Here is a 15,526-nt window from a genome sequence, read left to right on the forward strand (position 1 = left end):
AACATCATGTTTTCTTATAAAGATTGTATACTCTTACCAAAACTGCCAGAAGGGAAATTGTTGTGTGCTTGCGCGCACGTATGTGTGTGTGTGTGTTCCAGAAACTTCTGTTTTTTTAGTACGTCAGATTTAAAGCATCCATAACAGGGACTTTTCTCTGGAAGTTAGTAGATTTTAGTTAGAGGAGATGGGATTCGGGCTTAAGACCCTTGTTTTGGTAGTCAGTGTTACCATTTGACCACTGCGTCCGCTCTGAGCGATATGCTGTCCTACATTTCTCTCTTATTTGTAACAAGGGAGGTAACTGTAGTTGCAATGTGTTCAAAGCATAGTCCTAGTGTTTTCCATTTGAAGATGTTTAATATACTATCAAGAAGAAAAACAATGTGTGCCTTATTATCTACAATAGGGTTGTGTTACATGAGCGTTATCAGAGAGTATATGACATTTTGAAAATCATATTTCTCCCCAGTAATATTCCTAACTTGCCGAAGAGATATTATTAGTTACACAGCTTGTTGGTGACAGGATACGTGATATACGCTATCAAGGAAATTTATATCATAATTTATTTTGTTGGGTTTAACATCGCACCGACACCATTATAGGTCATATGGCGACTTTCAAGCTTTGATGGTGGAGGAAGACCTCAGGCGCCCCTCCGTGCACTATTTCATCACGAGCGGGCACCTGGGTAGAATCACCGACCTTCCGTAAGCCAGCTGGATGGTTTCCTCACATGAAGAATTCGACGCCCCGAGAGGCTCGAACCAACATCGATGAGGGGCAAGTGATTTGAAGTCAGCGACCTTAATCACTCGGCCACGGAGACCCCTGAAATTTATGTCAAGCAAGAGTGAAGCCGAATACCATTTTTAATACCTTTTCATTTTCTGAATTTGGACATAAATAATGCTGTTTTAAAATCCGTACCTCGCCACCTAGATCTGTACTTCCGTATCTAGTCACAAACAGGCTGTGTAACGATGTTATCTTGCCGACTGCGCGAAAAAAGTACCAATAATACAGAACGAACTTTATCATTTAATCACTGACAGTGAGTGATATACAGTGTCAATGATGACTCTATCGCACTCCTTAAACAAAATATTTCAACTATCAGCGTAAGATAAATACTGTTCGTAATGACGAGTAGTCCCAAACGTTTCATTAATGCCATTATTGTTGCTTGGCAGTTTAAATTTGCCTCTTTCCATTCACTTACTATATAATATTTCAGAAAGGATTTATCCCAAACAGTAATTTGTCGTTTAAATTGAGATGCGAAGGAATTATAGATCTATCACGAGGGCGTAGACTATCAAATTTTATTCAAGAGCAAGTCATTAATTGAGATGCATTTCAATTCTACACGTAAGTACGGGTTTCTTTTCAAGGGCACCGCTATGACATGTGACGCTATCACGTAATAATTGTGACGTACAAAAGATAATTGTTGCATAATTACACGGTATTCTTTGTTTAATAGGAAAACAAACCGGGTTGTGTTAGAATCATGAATAAAAAATCAAAGTATTAATGAAACTGAATTTCGCCGAAGTCGTCAAATAACGTATAAAATACTGTCAGCGAGAAGGAAAATATACTAAGTACCTCCGACAAAGGATTTATGCTTCATTTCAGATAAGACAAACGTTTAACTAAGTTAACGGAGAGAACAACAACCATTGTATAACAAACAAATTTTCCCTATAAGGTTACTAGTAAAGAGGTTGCATTTTTGTAGGACAAACATTTCAGTTCAAATGGTATAATATAGCTATCATTAGATTCTAAAATGTAATAAATGCTATGAACACAAATCAAACTTTCTTTTGATCCACCCGCATTTGCGGCGGATTGATATCGTATCCAAACATTTTAAAATCAACTTCATATAATTTCTGAATTCCTTTTAGTGTCTCTTCTTTGATATTTGCGTAAGCTTCAACGAGAGCTTTATGTCGTTGATAGTTTCGTTCTTGTGACGTCATAGGATATCTATTTATATAGTCTATAACCACATCTTTCATTAGTTGGCTTCTTAACAATTTATGAGCGAATTCTTTATCCGGAAAAGATAACTCGTGCTTGAGGAAACCTTGAACTTGAAAGGACTTCCATAATCTTTTAGAAACACTATATGTATCTATACAAGCCTTTTTAACTTTATCATAAAATGTCTCAACGATACTAATTACTGAATCTTCTATTCTATTGTTGTGTAGTGCGGGTATTATCATATCCAACTTTTCACCATCAACCCCAAATGCCCGCAAGGCATATTCAACATCAGCGGAGAAGCTTTCTTGTTTTACAAGTATATGAGCGTTTACATCACACGGACGACAGAGACTTGAAATTGGTGCCCAGTGTCTGTTCAGCAGGTTGCCCATTTTTACATTTGAAATGATAAAATCCAAAAACTCCTGAAAAGAAACATCTGTTGGACAAACAGTATCACTTGCATTATCTTTTGGAAACCGCTTTCGAATATCATAGTTCGTACTTTTGTGCATAAATAAAAATGATTTGTCAATAAAAGCCGAATACAATCGACTGTACGGGTCTCGAGAAACTAAAACTGTTTTTGATTGTTTTCTCCGCTTGCTTTTGAAGCGGACAACAAGTTGTGTTGACTGTTGATGCACATGTTTCCTTTCTTGTTTGAAAACATTTTCTCCATGCTTACCATTCTTAAGAATTTTAAACACTTGAGTCCAAAATGTAGATCCTACCTTTGGCACTTTACAATATGAGAAATTGTATTGTTTTGAGTAGTAATACATAGTTTGGCTTTTTCTATATAATGCATTAGACATAAATTGTTTATCTTTACAGACGTCCGAAATTTGTTTAATTCTTTCTGCCTGCACGCTAGATGAATTTCTCTCAATCCCAGTTATATTAATTATTTTTGTAACGTTATCTCTTGCCTCTGACAATGTTTTATCCGACCATACCATTTTAGTTTCCAGCTGGTTGTCTTCAGCGTTTATCGTCTCGCTGACAGTTGAATTCACAGTAAAAGAAGTTGCAGTTCTTTCTGAAAAGGAAGATAAAATTGTCCGTTGATAGCTGCAGTTAAAACGTTTTCAAGTAATTGTGGTCTTAAACCTGGATGTTGTTGTCTTAAAACCTCAACGTTGAAGTCTATTAATACTTAAAGACGAGTTAATACTTGTAGACGAAGAAAACAATGTTGTGTGACATCATTCCTTTTACTTTTAGATTATATCAATTGAATATAAATAAGAAATAATTCATAAAATGCTTGTATATATTTAGCACGCATCTAATGTTTAAAAGTATCCCATTCTTTTGATAACTGGGAATGTTCGGATTTTTCTTTCTACCTGTAAACAATGTAAGGAAAGTTCGTTCCAGCTTTTAAAGTAAATCAACATATAGAATAATGATATGCTTTAAAAAAATGGCTAGACAGTGTTATTTTTTTAACTTTGAATAAAGTATGAATACGGTGGTAAGTATTGCAATTATAGTTTTCCAGTGCATGCATAATCACCCATATGACAGTGTATAGTAAATTCTTATCCGCTAATTTAGTCAAATGCCTAACATGATGAAAACGAACGACAAAATTAGGTTTTATACTTGTTTATGAACGTGTACGACTAGTTTTAGCTTAGCCTATCGAAATAATAACGTCATTCTTCTGACTACATTTTGATATTTAGCAAACTTTTATACGCGTATATAGATATATAGTAAAATTAAAATTTTATATGCTTATATAGATAAATAATAAAAATTTATATGCGTATATAGATACGCTTATATAGATATATTATAGTAATATGTTATACGCGTTTGAAGATATATAGCAAAATTTTATAAGCGTTTATGAAAACCCAGTGTGAGAACATACGTACCAGGCAGATAGAAGAGACGCCAGTATCCTGCGGAGAAAATGTAAGTAATTATTACACTTAACAGAAGTATACATGAGACAGCAACACACCGTATCTTGATAATGCTCTGATCTGAAAACTGCATAGTCGGTATCTACATTATTCTGAAATAAATGATATGACATGTAGGTACAGGAAATATATACCAATATAACTGAACCTTTACTAATGCTACTTGTCAGGTATTACAACATGTGTTCATTTTAAAAAATATCAACTGATATGTTATTTTATAACTGGCTTGTTTAAAGTTAATTCTTTACCATAAAAAGCTGATAAAAACATTTGAAGCAATTCTTTAAAGGTAAATCAAACGCAAAATTGTCTTTGTTGTTAAAAGAATTATGATATTGTGTCTAGAACCCTTTTCATTTCCACTCAATTGTGTAATTGCAAGGGAAGTATACTAAAATATATCTCTGCTTGAAACTAAGGCAAGATTTGTCCCTCTTTGTAGTCACAGCTTTAAATTCAATGCTAAAACTTTAGTTATAATTGATATAAACATACCTTTCATTAATTTCACATTATTGCAATCATTTTTTTGGTTATATTTTAGGACTTATAAATCGATTTCTAAGCCTTTTTAAATATTTTTCTATTTTCAAAAAATTCAGCTTTTGTCATAAAGTTATATTTAATACTTTTTGATTTACAATATAAATACTAAAAGCAAACACAATTGGGACAAATGTTGATTTCAATATCATTATCATTATTATATCAAAGCTGTGATATGCTGTTTGTTCATTTTTCATATCTTGAGATAACATAACACTTAATATTTTCTTCTCTGTGCTACCAAAAATATATGATACATACGAAACACATTTTCAATGACCACGTCACGCGGACCGATGGACTATCAATGAGGTCTTAATTTATATTTGTAGGGTATGAGAAATGTTTTCATGTACTCATATTTGAAAATAAGCATGTGAAGTGTATCACAATCTAGCAAAAAAAGCTAATATGTACTATAAATATTTATGAATAACAAATAATCAAATGATAAATTGAACAACAAAATGAATAACTAAACATCAAGAAAATTTAACTCACTCCAAGAATTGACCATGAAAAAAGTAGTCCATACATTTTTAATTCCGATTCTCTTCTCTGCCATATTTTCCATTATTTCTATAATATTAATTGTTATAATATTGTATAGCCTACAGCATGCTCATAAGATTGTTAGCAGTAATTAAATTGACAAAGACTGGCCATTGGAAGTTAATTAATTATTTACGGCCTCTGGGCAATAACATGATTTGATTTTCTTGTTTGCCTTTGCAATATGATGATTAAAAAGATATATATGGCCAAATTTCATTTCTGAAAATACGTACAATTTCTTTACGGTATCACTGTCAACATTAAAATTAAATTTTTTTTTCGGTTTTCATCGTAAAAAGTAGTAAAAACAGCAAAGTCTCTTGTGCGTCCGTAACATATACTTTATCAGTAAAAAGTTTTAAAGCCTTCTTAAGAAATATAACATTTATTTCCAGATATCTAAAAAACATTTTTGTTGTCGTACGATCTGGAGGCCAGACAGACAGCTAGACAAATGTAGGTCATACAAATGCCTACTTTGCGATGTATGGCTCTATGGCTTGGTTTGGGGGTGCTTTCAAGAAATCTACCCTTACCTTTTATTTTTCTCCAGCAGTATCAAATTGTGAAAGGTGTTATTCTTGAAACGTTAATTGAAGTATAAGAGAATGGCAGTTGCACAGGGCGCTGTTTAACTATTTTTAAAGCCTTTTACATCAAAAATAAAGAATTTGATGTCTTGATATCACAAAATCCTTTCTTGATAGTCGGTTCTCTGCATTTTGTGTTAAAGTTTTTGCCGAGAAGTTGAAATTTGTGAGACAATTGCCGTGCTAAAAACTTCGCGGAAAATGTACAGCGCGACAAGTTGAAATAAACGCTTAATTTCAAGTTGTCGCGTATCTATCTGGTCGAAAAGTCGATGGCGGAAACATGATTTCGTAGATAACACATATATGAATATTAAGTACTACCTTATCAAAGTTGTAAAAATTTGCATTGACAAGTAAATATTTTGCCAAAATCGATTAAAAATGCAAGTTTAAAATATTTCATTCCCTCCCTTTGTCTTTCTCGGTTGCGCAACCAAGATAGATAGAAGAGAGGTGAATTCCGAAGCTACTGACTGTTTAGAAACGTGTCCTTTGTTTCAGGTTGTTGAAATATCCGAATATTTATCAAATAAAAACGTAAAACTAGAACTCATATTAAAATTAAAAGAAATAATCCATGTTTTTTTTTTATTAAAAAGGGAGGTAATTTCAAACTTTCATAAAAAGTAATAAAATTTATGTTTCCAATAGGGATCAAATTTTATGTAACGAGTATTTGTGTTCCTTAAGTATATCTCTATATGAAAACTGTAAAATGTCATAAGATGTTGCTCAAAAGTAATTGACCTCCTTTAAGGTTAAAAAGCGTTATAATTAATCTTTTGTAATTTTCTGTTTTGCTTTGTTTTGTTTTTATCATGGAATACATTTAATTATACTCTATATTTTAGATTTTTTTTTAGGAAAAGATAACCTTGTTTTAACATCTAACATTGTTAATACATACCTATTTAGTTCTTAATGAGTGGCTGGCTCGAGGGCAAATAGGTCACACTTCCATGTCTGGTGTTGGCTATATACCAATAAAAATGTTCTTTTTTCATATAAAATTCAGCTACATCAAAACAATTTTGATACAGTTTTTAGATTTTAACTCTGTCGTAGACCTATTTTTCCACAAAAATCCATACATTTGCTTCAACAAAACAGAAAAAGGGGGTGTTGAATAGTATGCAGTAAAATGCAAGTTAAATGAAGTCAGGTACTCTCATATCGCCGCATTTCAGACAGCGGTCCGCAGAATAAACACCCTACTTTCGTTTATAGGCATACAGACACTAAATAGAATCAAAGTACTGAGAGGACTGATGGGGGCAATGTTTTGCAGTATCAAGACTTGATGTAACCCATTCAAGTTTGGGAAGTACAAGCAGGCATTATGTAATGTACTTGTGTGTGGCAAGAAATGGAGTGGCCACAACTTTAACAGTGCTCAACAAAAAAAATGTTAACTTTGTGTTCAATACACTTCTATATTTTGATAAAAAATCTAGTCTTGTTCAATAGTAGTTGTTCATCGACAAACAAAAAACTTTCATTGCCAGATTTGATAAAATGAAAAAGATAAAGCTATACGATGTATTTCAATTTCTTCAATACTTCTGTTTGCACTCTATGTCTTGACATCATGTGTTCTTGACAGTCTAACAGAAACAGGAAAACTTTGTAACACTTTATGAAAGTTTGGAAAGAAAATATGTGAAAGTCTGTTTAAAGGAACAGGATTTCATTGAACTGACATTGAAAAAATCTAGGCTGTTTTCTATTGTGTACAATACTTATCAATTAAAAAAAAAAAGGAATGTTATTTTGTTACAAATAAGCATCATTTTAATAAGGAGTCGTCATTAGTTAACACACAAACACCTGTAAAAATAATTTTACAGATCTACCTTTTTTCCATTCCAACTGTTGCTAAAATTCAGTAACTGTTTTCTTAAAACATACATGATATATTATGATGATATTATTATTCATATTGTTTGTTGTTTGTTTATCAAAATAACATTGTCTGTTTCAATTTTAGGTTATTTAATATACACCTGTATTTCAAACTATCGATATCATAATATAAGAAATACGTTAAACACTATGAAAACCGTGATTCGTCATATCAATGAACCTACCGAACTGGCGTATACAGTTAGGTTCGAGTAAATGTAGATACGATACGCCCGTGGAAAAAGAACAAACTATCTGGTGGTTCTGCCTTCAAATATCACAATCAGAAACCATTTGCACCCTCAGATAGATGAAATACATTAAACTGGTAACATAAATGTAGATCTGCAGGGATAATTACCAAGAAAATGAGGCCAAAATATGACGGGCACCTGCGGCAAGTTATCATCGCGGAATGGTGGATAGCAAAAATTAATCGGTTTGAAAAAATGATGAAATACGTAAAATGTGTATACGTTCAGTTATAACAGTATTTAGCGCACTTTTTACGTTAAACGATAATTTTCCTGCAGATAAATACCAGTTTGATCAGCGTATATGGCGTTTTAATTTTCTAATATAAAATCTGCGAATGAATTTTTTCTTCAGTCCTTTTTCAAGGATTTTTCGAACATTATATGTTAAACACGTCATACACATAATGTTCTGATCTTTAGACTAAATAATCGGGTACAAGTTCAGTTTGGGAAATGCTGAACTTTCCCAGAATAAGCGCGTTTCTATTGGCCCTGCAGTGAGGTCGGATTTCAGAAAAAAAAGTAAAAACATATTTCCCCTGATTTGCCGTGTCGTGGTGGTTGCTAATGAAATTACTGCATGCCCGCAAGGTTCTGATGTCATAACTTTTGATGCTCTCTCCAATTCACAGTACATATCCACTCTTTGCGAAATCTGCTATATCGACGGTTTCTTTGCGTCGGCACCGGCTATTCTTTACTATAAAATGCCTAGGTTGGTATGGGAGGCGAAAAGTCGAGCTGCAATCCACGATCAAAGATATGCTGCTCAAAAATAAGTAGAGCACGGAACACAAGATTGTCTTTTCTATGTTTTATAGTGTTTACTTTTTAACTATCAGCGATTTTGCTCGCAACTCGGTGAAATTTGTTGATGGTGTACTGACATGGAACATTAGCCCGACTTTTTCCACATTTTTCCGTCTTTAACCAGTTTTTGCTTTGATATCATACATATCAAGCGCACTGTATGTATTTATGTATCAATATTCTTCCAAATAATAAAGATAAATAGGCCGAAATGTGAATGGATTTTTCCAAAACCACTTACTTTCGGTTTTGTCGTGGCACCGGCGGTCTCTCTGCATACCAGTTTTTGTGTTTGTTTTCTTCTTCTCCTTTTTTTTGCACAGGCATGCCTTCTGTATTACGCACAGAGAGGCTCTAGGCTAATAACTATCTGGAAAAATTATAGCTTCATTAATTTGGTGTGTTTATCTTACTTATTATAACTGCCAACCTGTTTATAGCCAAGAATCGCCGGTCCCCACGAAAGAAATTGCCGATATTTCGCTTTATGGATCTGCATCGTTCTATTGCGTATTAAATTTTAGTATATATATAGCTATTTGAAATTCAGTTCATTTTTATGCAATTTCTGTGGACAAGACATTTTGATTAACGATTTACAGCTGATTTCGAGATCAAAATATATAACTATACATAATATACAGTCAAGAATAAGGACGGTCCGACCAAGTATATAAATATGCCTTTAAGCTTTAAAATATTCTTAATAGTTTGTGTAAATTTAAACAGAAGTAATCTGTTCATAGTTGACTTTACGAATTCGAACAATAAGAGAAAATATCTACTGACGATTATTAGATTAGATAATAATTACAAAAAATCAAACTGTCAAATTAATTCCTCCCGTCCCCACCCCGAATCAAATAAGTCATAAATTCAAACTGAGGAATCAAATCGCGCGACTGTAATTCATTCATATAAGCAGATCGTCTAATACAAAGAAATTCTCGTGCGAATGCACTTCTGTAGTCATACTGTATTGAACTTAAGAAAACATTGTAAATGGTATAACTCTCTTCTCTTTTGTTAAAGGATTGATTTTCTACAACAATACCCATATGATATATTAATCAGGTGAAAAAGTTTTTATCACGTATTATTATTTAGATATTCCACAACTGATTGTTCATACCCATAATATATATTGTTTTCTTCTATAATACTTATGTGCTCACATGTTATTGCAGAATACTTGTATTTTGTAATCTGTGTCTTCAAAATAAAAAAAAATGTTCTGTTCTGTTCAGTAATGAATTTTTTCTACCTATTCTATTTCAAGTAAAACACTGTTTTTATTTAATTTATTATTATTCTTTTGTATAGTATTATTTTTTATAAATAACATATCCCTTGAAAATATTTTCTTAGACATGCGAAAAGTATTTCATTTCTGCCCTGTATTTTCTGCAATAAGATTTTAGAAAAAACACCTACACAGAAAAGATATTTTAACAGATTGCGAATCGCGATCTATAGGATGTTGCCGCATATTTATCGAGTCGCCTACTGATAAACGGTACTGATCGCCGCAAATTGATAAAGATCACTGTCTTATCAGTTCTAAAAATAGAATTTGTATACAAACACGATCTCTCCTATATATACATAAGGTAATACACATCCACAACAGTGTCGAGGCACAGCATGAAAAAATCAATAATCTATCGGCTTATCAGTGGCATTGCAATTTCAGTAGTTGCTATTTTCACGCAGAATAATGAACACATTTTTAGCGTATTGAAACTGGATATTGGATTTCAGAATAGGTCACATGATCAAAACAAGTGTCGGTTTCAGAATCGATCACGTGATCAAATATTATTCTTACGCTTAAGAAGATCTATTATAATTTATATTTATAATGCAGTTAAGTTTTCTTCACATACTGTTGTTAATATAAAATGTATAGATCTATTTAATCATATCTGGATCAAAAATATAATTGCAAAATGCAATATGAAAGTTATGTTTGGTAAATACTTTGGAACTTGTTTTCTGTGTTGTCAGGTTGGTCATAAGCTCGACAAGAAAATTGAAAGACGGTTTGTTAAATCTGAAAGCTGGGGGCACATTGCCCCCAAAAATGGCTCGAATAAAAATGGTAATGGCGGATGCAAATTGTCCTCATGTTTGTGCTCTGTAGAGCTATTTTTTCTATTCTGTTTGCATTTTTTTGGAGTAAAATCATGTGACATATCTATGCTTGACATGTAGGTAGCATTTCGATAATGAAATAACAACATGACAAAATGTTTCATGGAAACTTAAATTATACACTACCAGTATAATTTGGGGTATCTTTTTTTCAGCTACTAGTAATTTTTCAGTTGGTGTGCTTGACTGATATTATTTTTCTTACATCAAACATGACCCCACTTTTTTAATTTTTATTTAGCACTGATAATATTCTTCAAGAAAATGTAGGTTGCAGACATTTAAAATGGGTCCTGATTTGTGCTGAGTGCTGAGTATCTTATTGTATGTAAAATACATTGCACGAGTGAAATAATGCTCATTTAGCCCTTGTTTTACGTGCAAATGTGCGAAAAATGCTTGTGAAGTTTAAAGGTCCTGGGTGCAGTGGTTCGCGAGTAAAGTGCTTTCATGCAAAACGTTAACGTTGTGACGAACGAACGAACGAACGGAACGGACGGACAGTTGAAAACTAATATGTCTCCCTTCGGGGGCATAAAAAGAAAGAAACTTGAATATTTTTTTCTGATATATATCTCTTCATAAAATTGATTGAGCCTGTTCTTGGACGGTAGTGGAAATGGATGCTACCATCCACGCCGTCTAGTTAAACTCACTCATACACTATCACTTCGTAATATGACGCGAAATATGGCGTCACAAATGCTGACTTGTAGCTTTTCTCTCTTAGTTTAAACATATTTATTCCCAAATAGTAAACATATACATTGATACATAGTCATACAGTGAATATTTTGTAACTTAGGAAAGGATAAGAAAACATGAAGGCGATCTACTACCTGCATAATATCTTTACCCGCTAGGTAGGGAATAACCAGTCCACTTTCTAACGTGACTATTCCTTTCATTTTTATTTCAGTCTGATAGTCCAACTTGTGACGTAATTATAACCTTCGTTTTATTTCAGTCTGAAATTATGTCCAGCTCTAGGCGGACCGGTGGCCTAGCGGTAACACGCTTGACTGTCAATCAAGAGGTCCAGGGTTCGAGTTCCATTCCAGGCATTGGAAGTTTTTGAGATGCTCTGGAGTGTCTCCCACCTAACTAAGAGGCCTGTACTGGTTCTTCCCGGGAGAGACGGCTTTGCGTGAATCAGTGTTATACACTGGACACCTTAAATAGCAGAATTTCTAATCGCAAAGAGATAGGTTAAGATAGCCGGACATACCTTATCTAAATATGTTCTCTCTAACACTTCTGGGGCTTTATCTCATTCTGTCCCTGTGGTCAGGCCGCTCAGAGTCTGAAGTAGAGGATGAATTTCGCGCCCTGTGTGGCTGCATTTCTATATGTAAAGCGCATTTGAACGTGTTTACAATAATAATAATAACAATGATGATAATAATAATAATGATAATAACCCGGCCATATCTAAAATCTGATTAATCCTTATAGTGATTAAAATTGAGAGCTCTATCTTTCCGCATACCCGCCCGTTTAGCTTAGTCAGTAGGGAGAGCTTCGGTCTACGAATCGCGGGATCGTAGGTTCGATCCTCGGGCTGGGCGAATGTTCTCCGTGACGATTTGATAAAAGAAGTTGTATCTGAAATCATTAGTCCTCCACCTCTTTTTCATGTGGGGAAGTTGGCAGGTACTTGCGGAGAACAGGTTTGTACCCAACACTGGCTAGGTTAACTGCCAGCCGTTACATGATTTAAATACTGTTGAAAACCGCGTTAAACCCAAAACAAACAAATCTATCTTTCCGCAAAATAGTTTCTGTGTTTAAATATTGTCATTTCATAATATGTTTATATAAATAAAACTGCCTTTGTACTATGCCCCAACGATAACTTGATATTTACAAACATGACTATAAATAGATTAAAATGGAACATAGGGAATTCAACATTTTCCTAACATGTTACAATCTAAATATTTCTAGATTTTATACCAGTTACGAATTAGCTCAGTGGTAAAGCATACAGTCCATGTTCAACAGATCCTTTGCCGTGTGGGTTCGAAACTCAGCATCGACATTTATTTATTTTTTAAATTTTTATTTCACTTTTGCATAAAAATTAAGATTCCTTCATGAGCTCTGTGACAACACGACAGAGAGGTATCTAAAGGCGACATGGCAGATCTGAATAGTTTATTATATAACAAAGATGATATTGATTAATGCAAATAATGAACATACTATTGTGTTATATAAAGACATATATACAAATACAAGTATGCCCACGGGCAGAATGTCGAGCCCACCAGCACCTTTGACCTCTAAGTGTGACCTTGACCTTGGACCTAGGGACCTGCTTCTTACGCATGACACTCCGTCTTATAATGGTGAACATTCATGCCAAGTTACATCAAAATCCTATGTATGAAGGAGAAATGCTCCGGACAGACTTCAATTTGACCTTTGAGATAGGAACATGGGTTTGCACATGACACGCCTTCTCATTGAGTTAAACATTAATGCGAAATATAAACAAGATTGGTCTATGCATGTCAAAGTTATGATCCGGACAAAATCGGACGGACGCACGCACGCACATATACCGAAAGTGGCGACCGTATCAGCTCACCGCAAGCGTGCTCGACAACAAACCATCAAAGAAAGAAACAAAAATACGGAAGCAAAAATGAAAACGAATACGAAAACGAATAGGAAAAACAACAAAAAATTCTGGAAAAAAAAACCCTCAGGATTCGAACCCACAAAACGATCTGCTTACACCCAATTAGAGTCTGCATTTTACCCAACTGAGCTATGTTGCCATATACTTAGTGGATATTTAAAATGAAAGAAATACTAATATTTGCTTGTCAAGTAATGTGCAAGCATTATGAATGGTTATTTCATCAGTTATCATGACTTAGACTCGTCCTCGCTTTTCGGCGGGAATCACGTTATCATTGGGGATTAGTAGCGATGCACTTAAAATTCGCCTGCCTGACATGTTTTGATTCCCAATAAATGCTAGCTATCTGACACCGGTGCGTATCTCTGAATTAAGTGTGTGTTCAGGTTTAACGTCTTTTTCAAAAGATTTAAAGTTATATAAACTACGGTGTCTACTTGTAGCAGTGAGCACAATGCCCAGCTTTAGTGCTGCCTAACTATTACGCCTTAAAATGTGATATGATACCCCACCCAGTAACATTATACTGACACCGGGCTGACAAGTCCTAGGACTACCGTCTTGAGCGCCAAGAGAGGAAGCTTCTAGTACCATTTGTGCGTCTTTGGTATGACGCGACCGGGCATCGAACCTATAACCGGTTTCGCTGGTGTGTGACTTTCTACGGGTTTTGCAAAATGCTCATTTTTGTAACATAGCATATGTTGCACAAACCTATGTACAAGGGGAAATCTGATACACATTCTTCCTATTCGTCATTAAAAATCGCTGTATTCACAATTATGTCTAGAATTCGTAAGTACCTCAATGCAGATCAAGAATATATAAAATAACTTTAAAGCGCTAAACATTTTTGTTCGGATATTTTTTCTATTTTTGCGCGGCTAAGATTATCCAAGCCTGCTAAAATTCTCGAGTCATATATAACATCAAAGATTAAGATACTGTGATAATAAACTAATATCGTATTTCATATTAAACGAAAGAAACTTACTTTTTATATGTGTAATTCGAGAAATATATGTATTGTTCTAAACAAAAAAATATATGTCATATGATCACCGTTATATAATATTACAATTACATTTCATAAATTTTTATTCATTAAAACAAGGAAGTAAAAAACTACTCCTTGCCACTGAAAATTAACATTAGCATTTATCCCAACAATGGCGAGATAATCTTTGTAGCAAGATTCTGTGCTTGTCGATTTAAATGTGCCAACATAGGAAATATAAAATCTTCTCTGTTCCTATTGTATTGTATTTCATAATCACTAAAATTATCGAACTTCCTTTAAAAATAACTTAATTGCCAAGGCAAATTAAAATAAACAACTGAGTTATCCATATGAAACGATATATTTCTACCAATGCATTCGTTTGGACATAGTTAAATCACCTTTTTATGAAAAATTAAACAAAAATGTAGCAGTATGCACAATGCCCAACTTCATAGTGCTGCCTCACTAGAATATCACTCCGTAAAAACGTGATATGTTAACTCACCCAGTAACATTATACTGACACCGGACTGACAAGTCCTAAGACTACCGTCTTGAGCGCCATGTGAGGAAGCTTCTAACACCATTTTTACGTCTTTGGTATGACGCGACCGGGCATCGAACCTATAACCGGTTCCGCTGGTGTGTGACTTTTTACGGGTTTTGCAAAATGCTTATTTTTGTAACATAGCATATGTTGCACAAATCTATGTGCAAGGGAAAATCTGATACACATTTTGTCTATTCGTCATTAAAATCGCTGTATGATGTCTTGAATGCTTAAGTACCTCAATGCAGATCAAGTATATAAAAAAAAACTATAAAGCGCTAAACAGTTTTGTTCGGATATTTTTTTTTCTAATTTGGGCGGCTTAGATTATCCAAGCCTGCTAAAATTCTCGAGTCATATATAACATCAAAGATCAAGATACTATGATGATAACTAATATCGTATTTCATAAACGAAAAAAACTTACTTATTTGATGAATAGATATGTTCTGTAATTTAAGTAATATTTGTATTTTTCTAAATAGAAAAAATATATGGCACACGATGACCGTTATGTAATATTAGAAATATATTTCATACATTTTCATTCATTAAAACA

At 33.8% G+C, this 15,526-nt stretch overlaps 1 protein-coding gene across 1 annotated transcript; it reads right to left on the minus strand.

Annotated features, from left to right (window-relative positions):
• Positions 1-1,823: 1,823 nt before the first annotated feature.
• On the minus strand, positions 1,824-15,004 carry LOC123542018 (carbohydrate sulfotransferase 11-like). Its single transcript, XM_053531296.1, has 2 exons — positions 14,923-15,004; positions 1,824-3,046 (listed from the first exon to the last, which is right to left on the minus strand). Exons 1-2 carry the CDS (start codon positions 15,002-15,004, stop codon positions 1,824-1,826), a joined length of 1,305 nt encoding a protein of 434 aa, XP_053387271.1.
• Positions 15,005-15,526: the final 522 nt, after the last annotated feature.

Source organism: Mercenaria mercenaria, chromosome 19, assembly GCF_021730395.1.
Source record: "Mercenaria mercenaria strain notata chromosome 19, MADL_Memer_1, whole genome shotgun sequence".
NCBI lineage: Eukaryota > Metazoa > Mollusca > Bivalvia > Venerida > Veneridae > Mercenaria > Mercenaria mercenaria.

Excerpts from the sequence above, each read along its gene's own strand:
- LOC123542018 (XM_053531296.1), bottom strand. The coding sequence starts at position 15,004 with ATGGTGTTAGAAGCTTCCTCACATGGCGCTCAAGACGGTAGTCTTAGG. Across the intron at positions 3,047-14,922 it reads TGTCAGTATAATGTTACTGG|AAAGAACTGCAACTTCTTTT; the intron begins GTGAGTTAACAT and ends CTTCCTTTTCAG.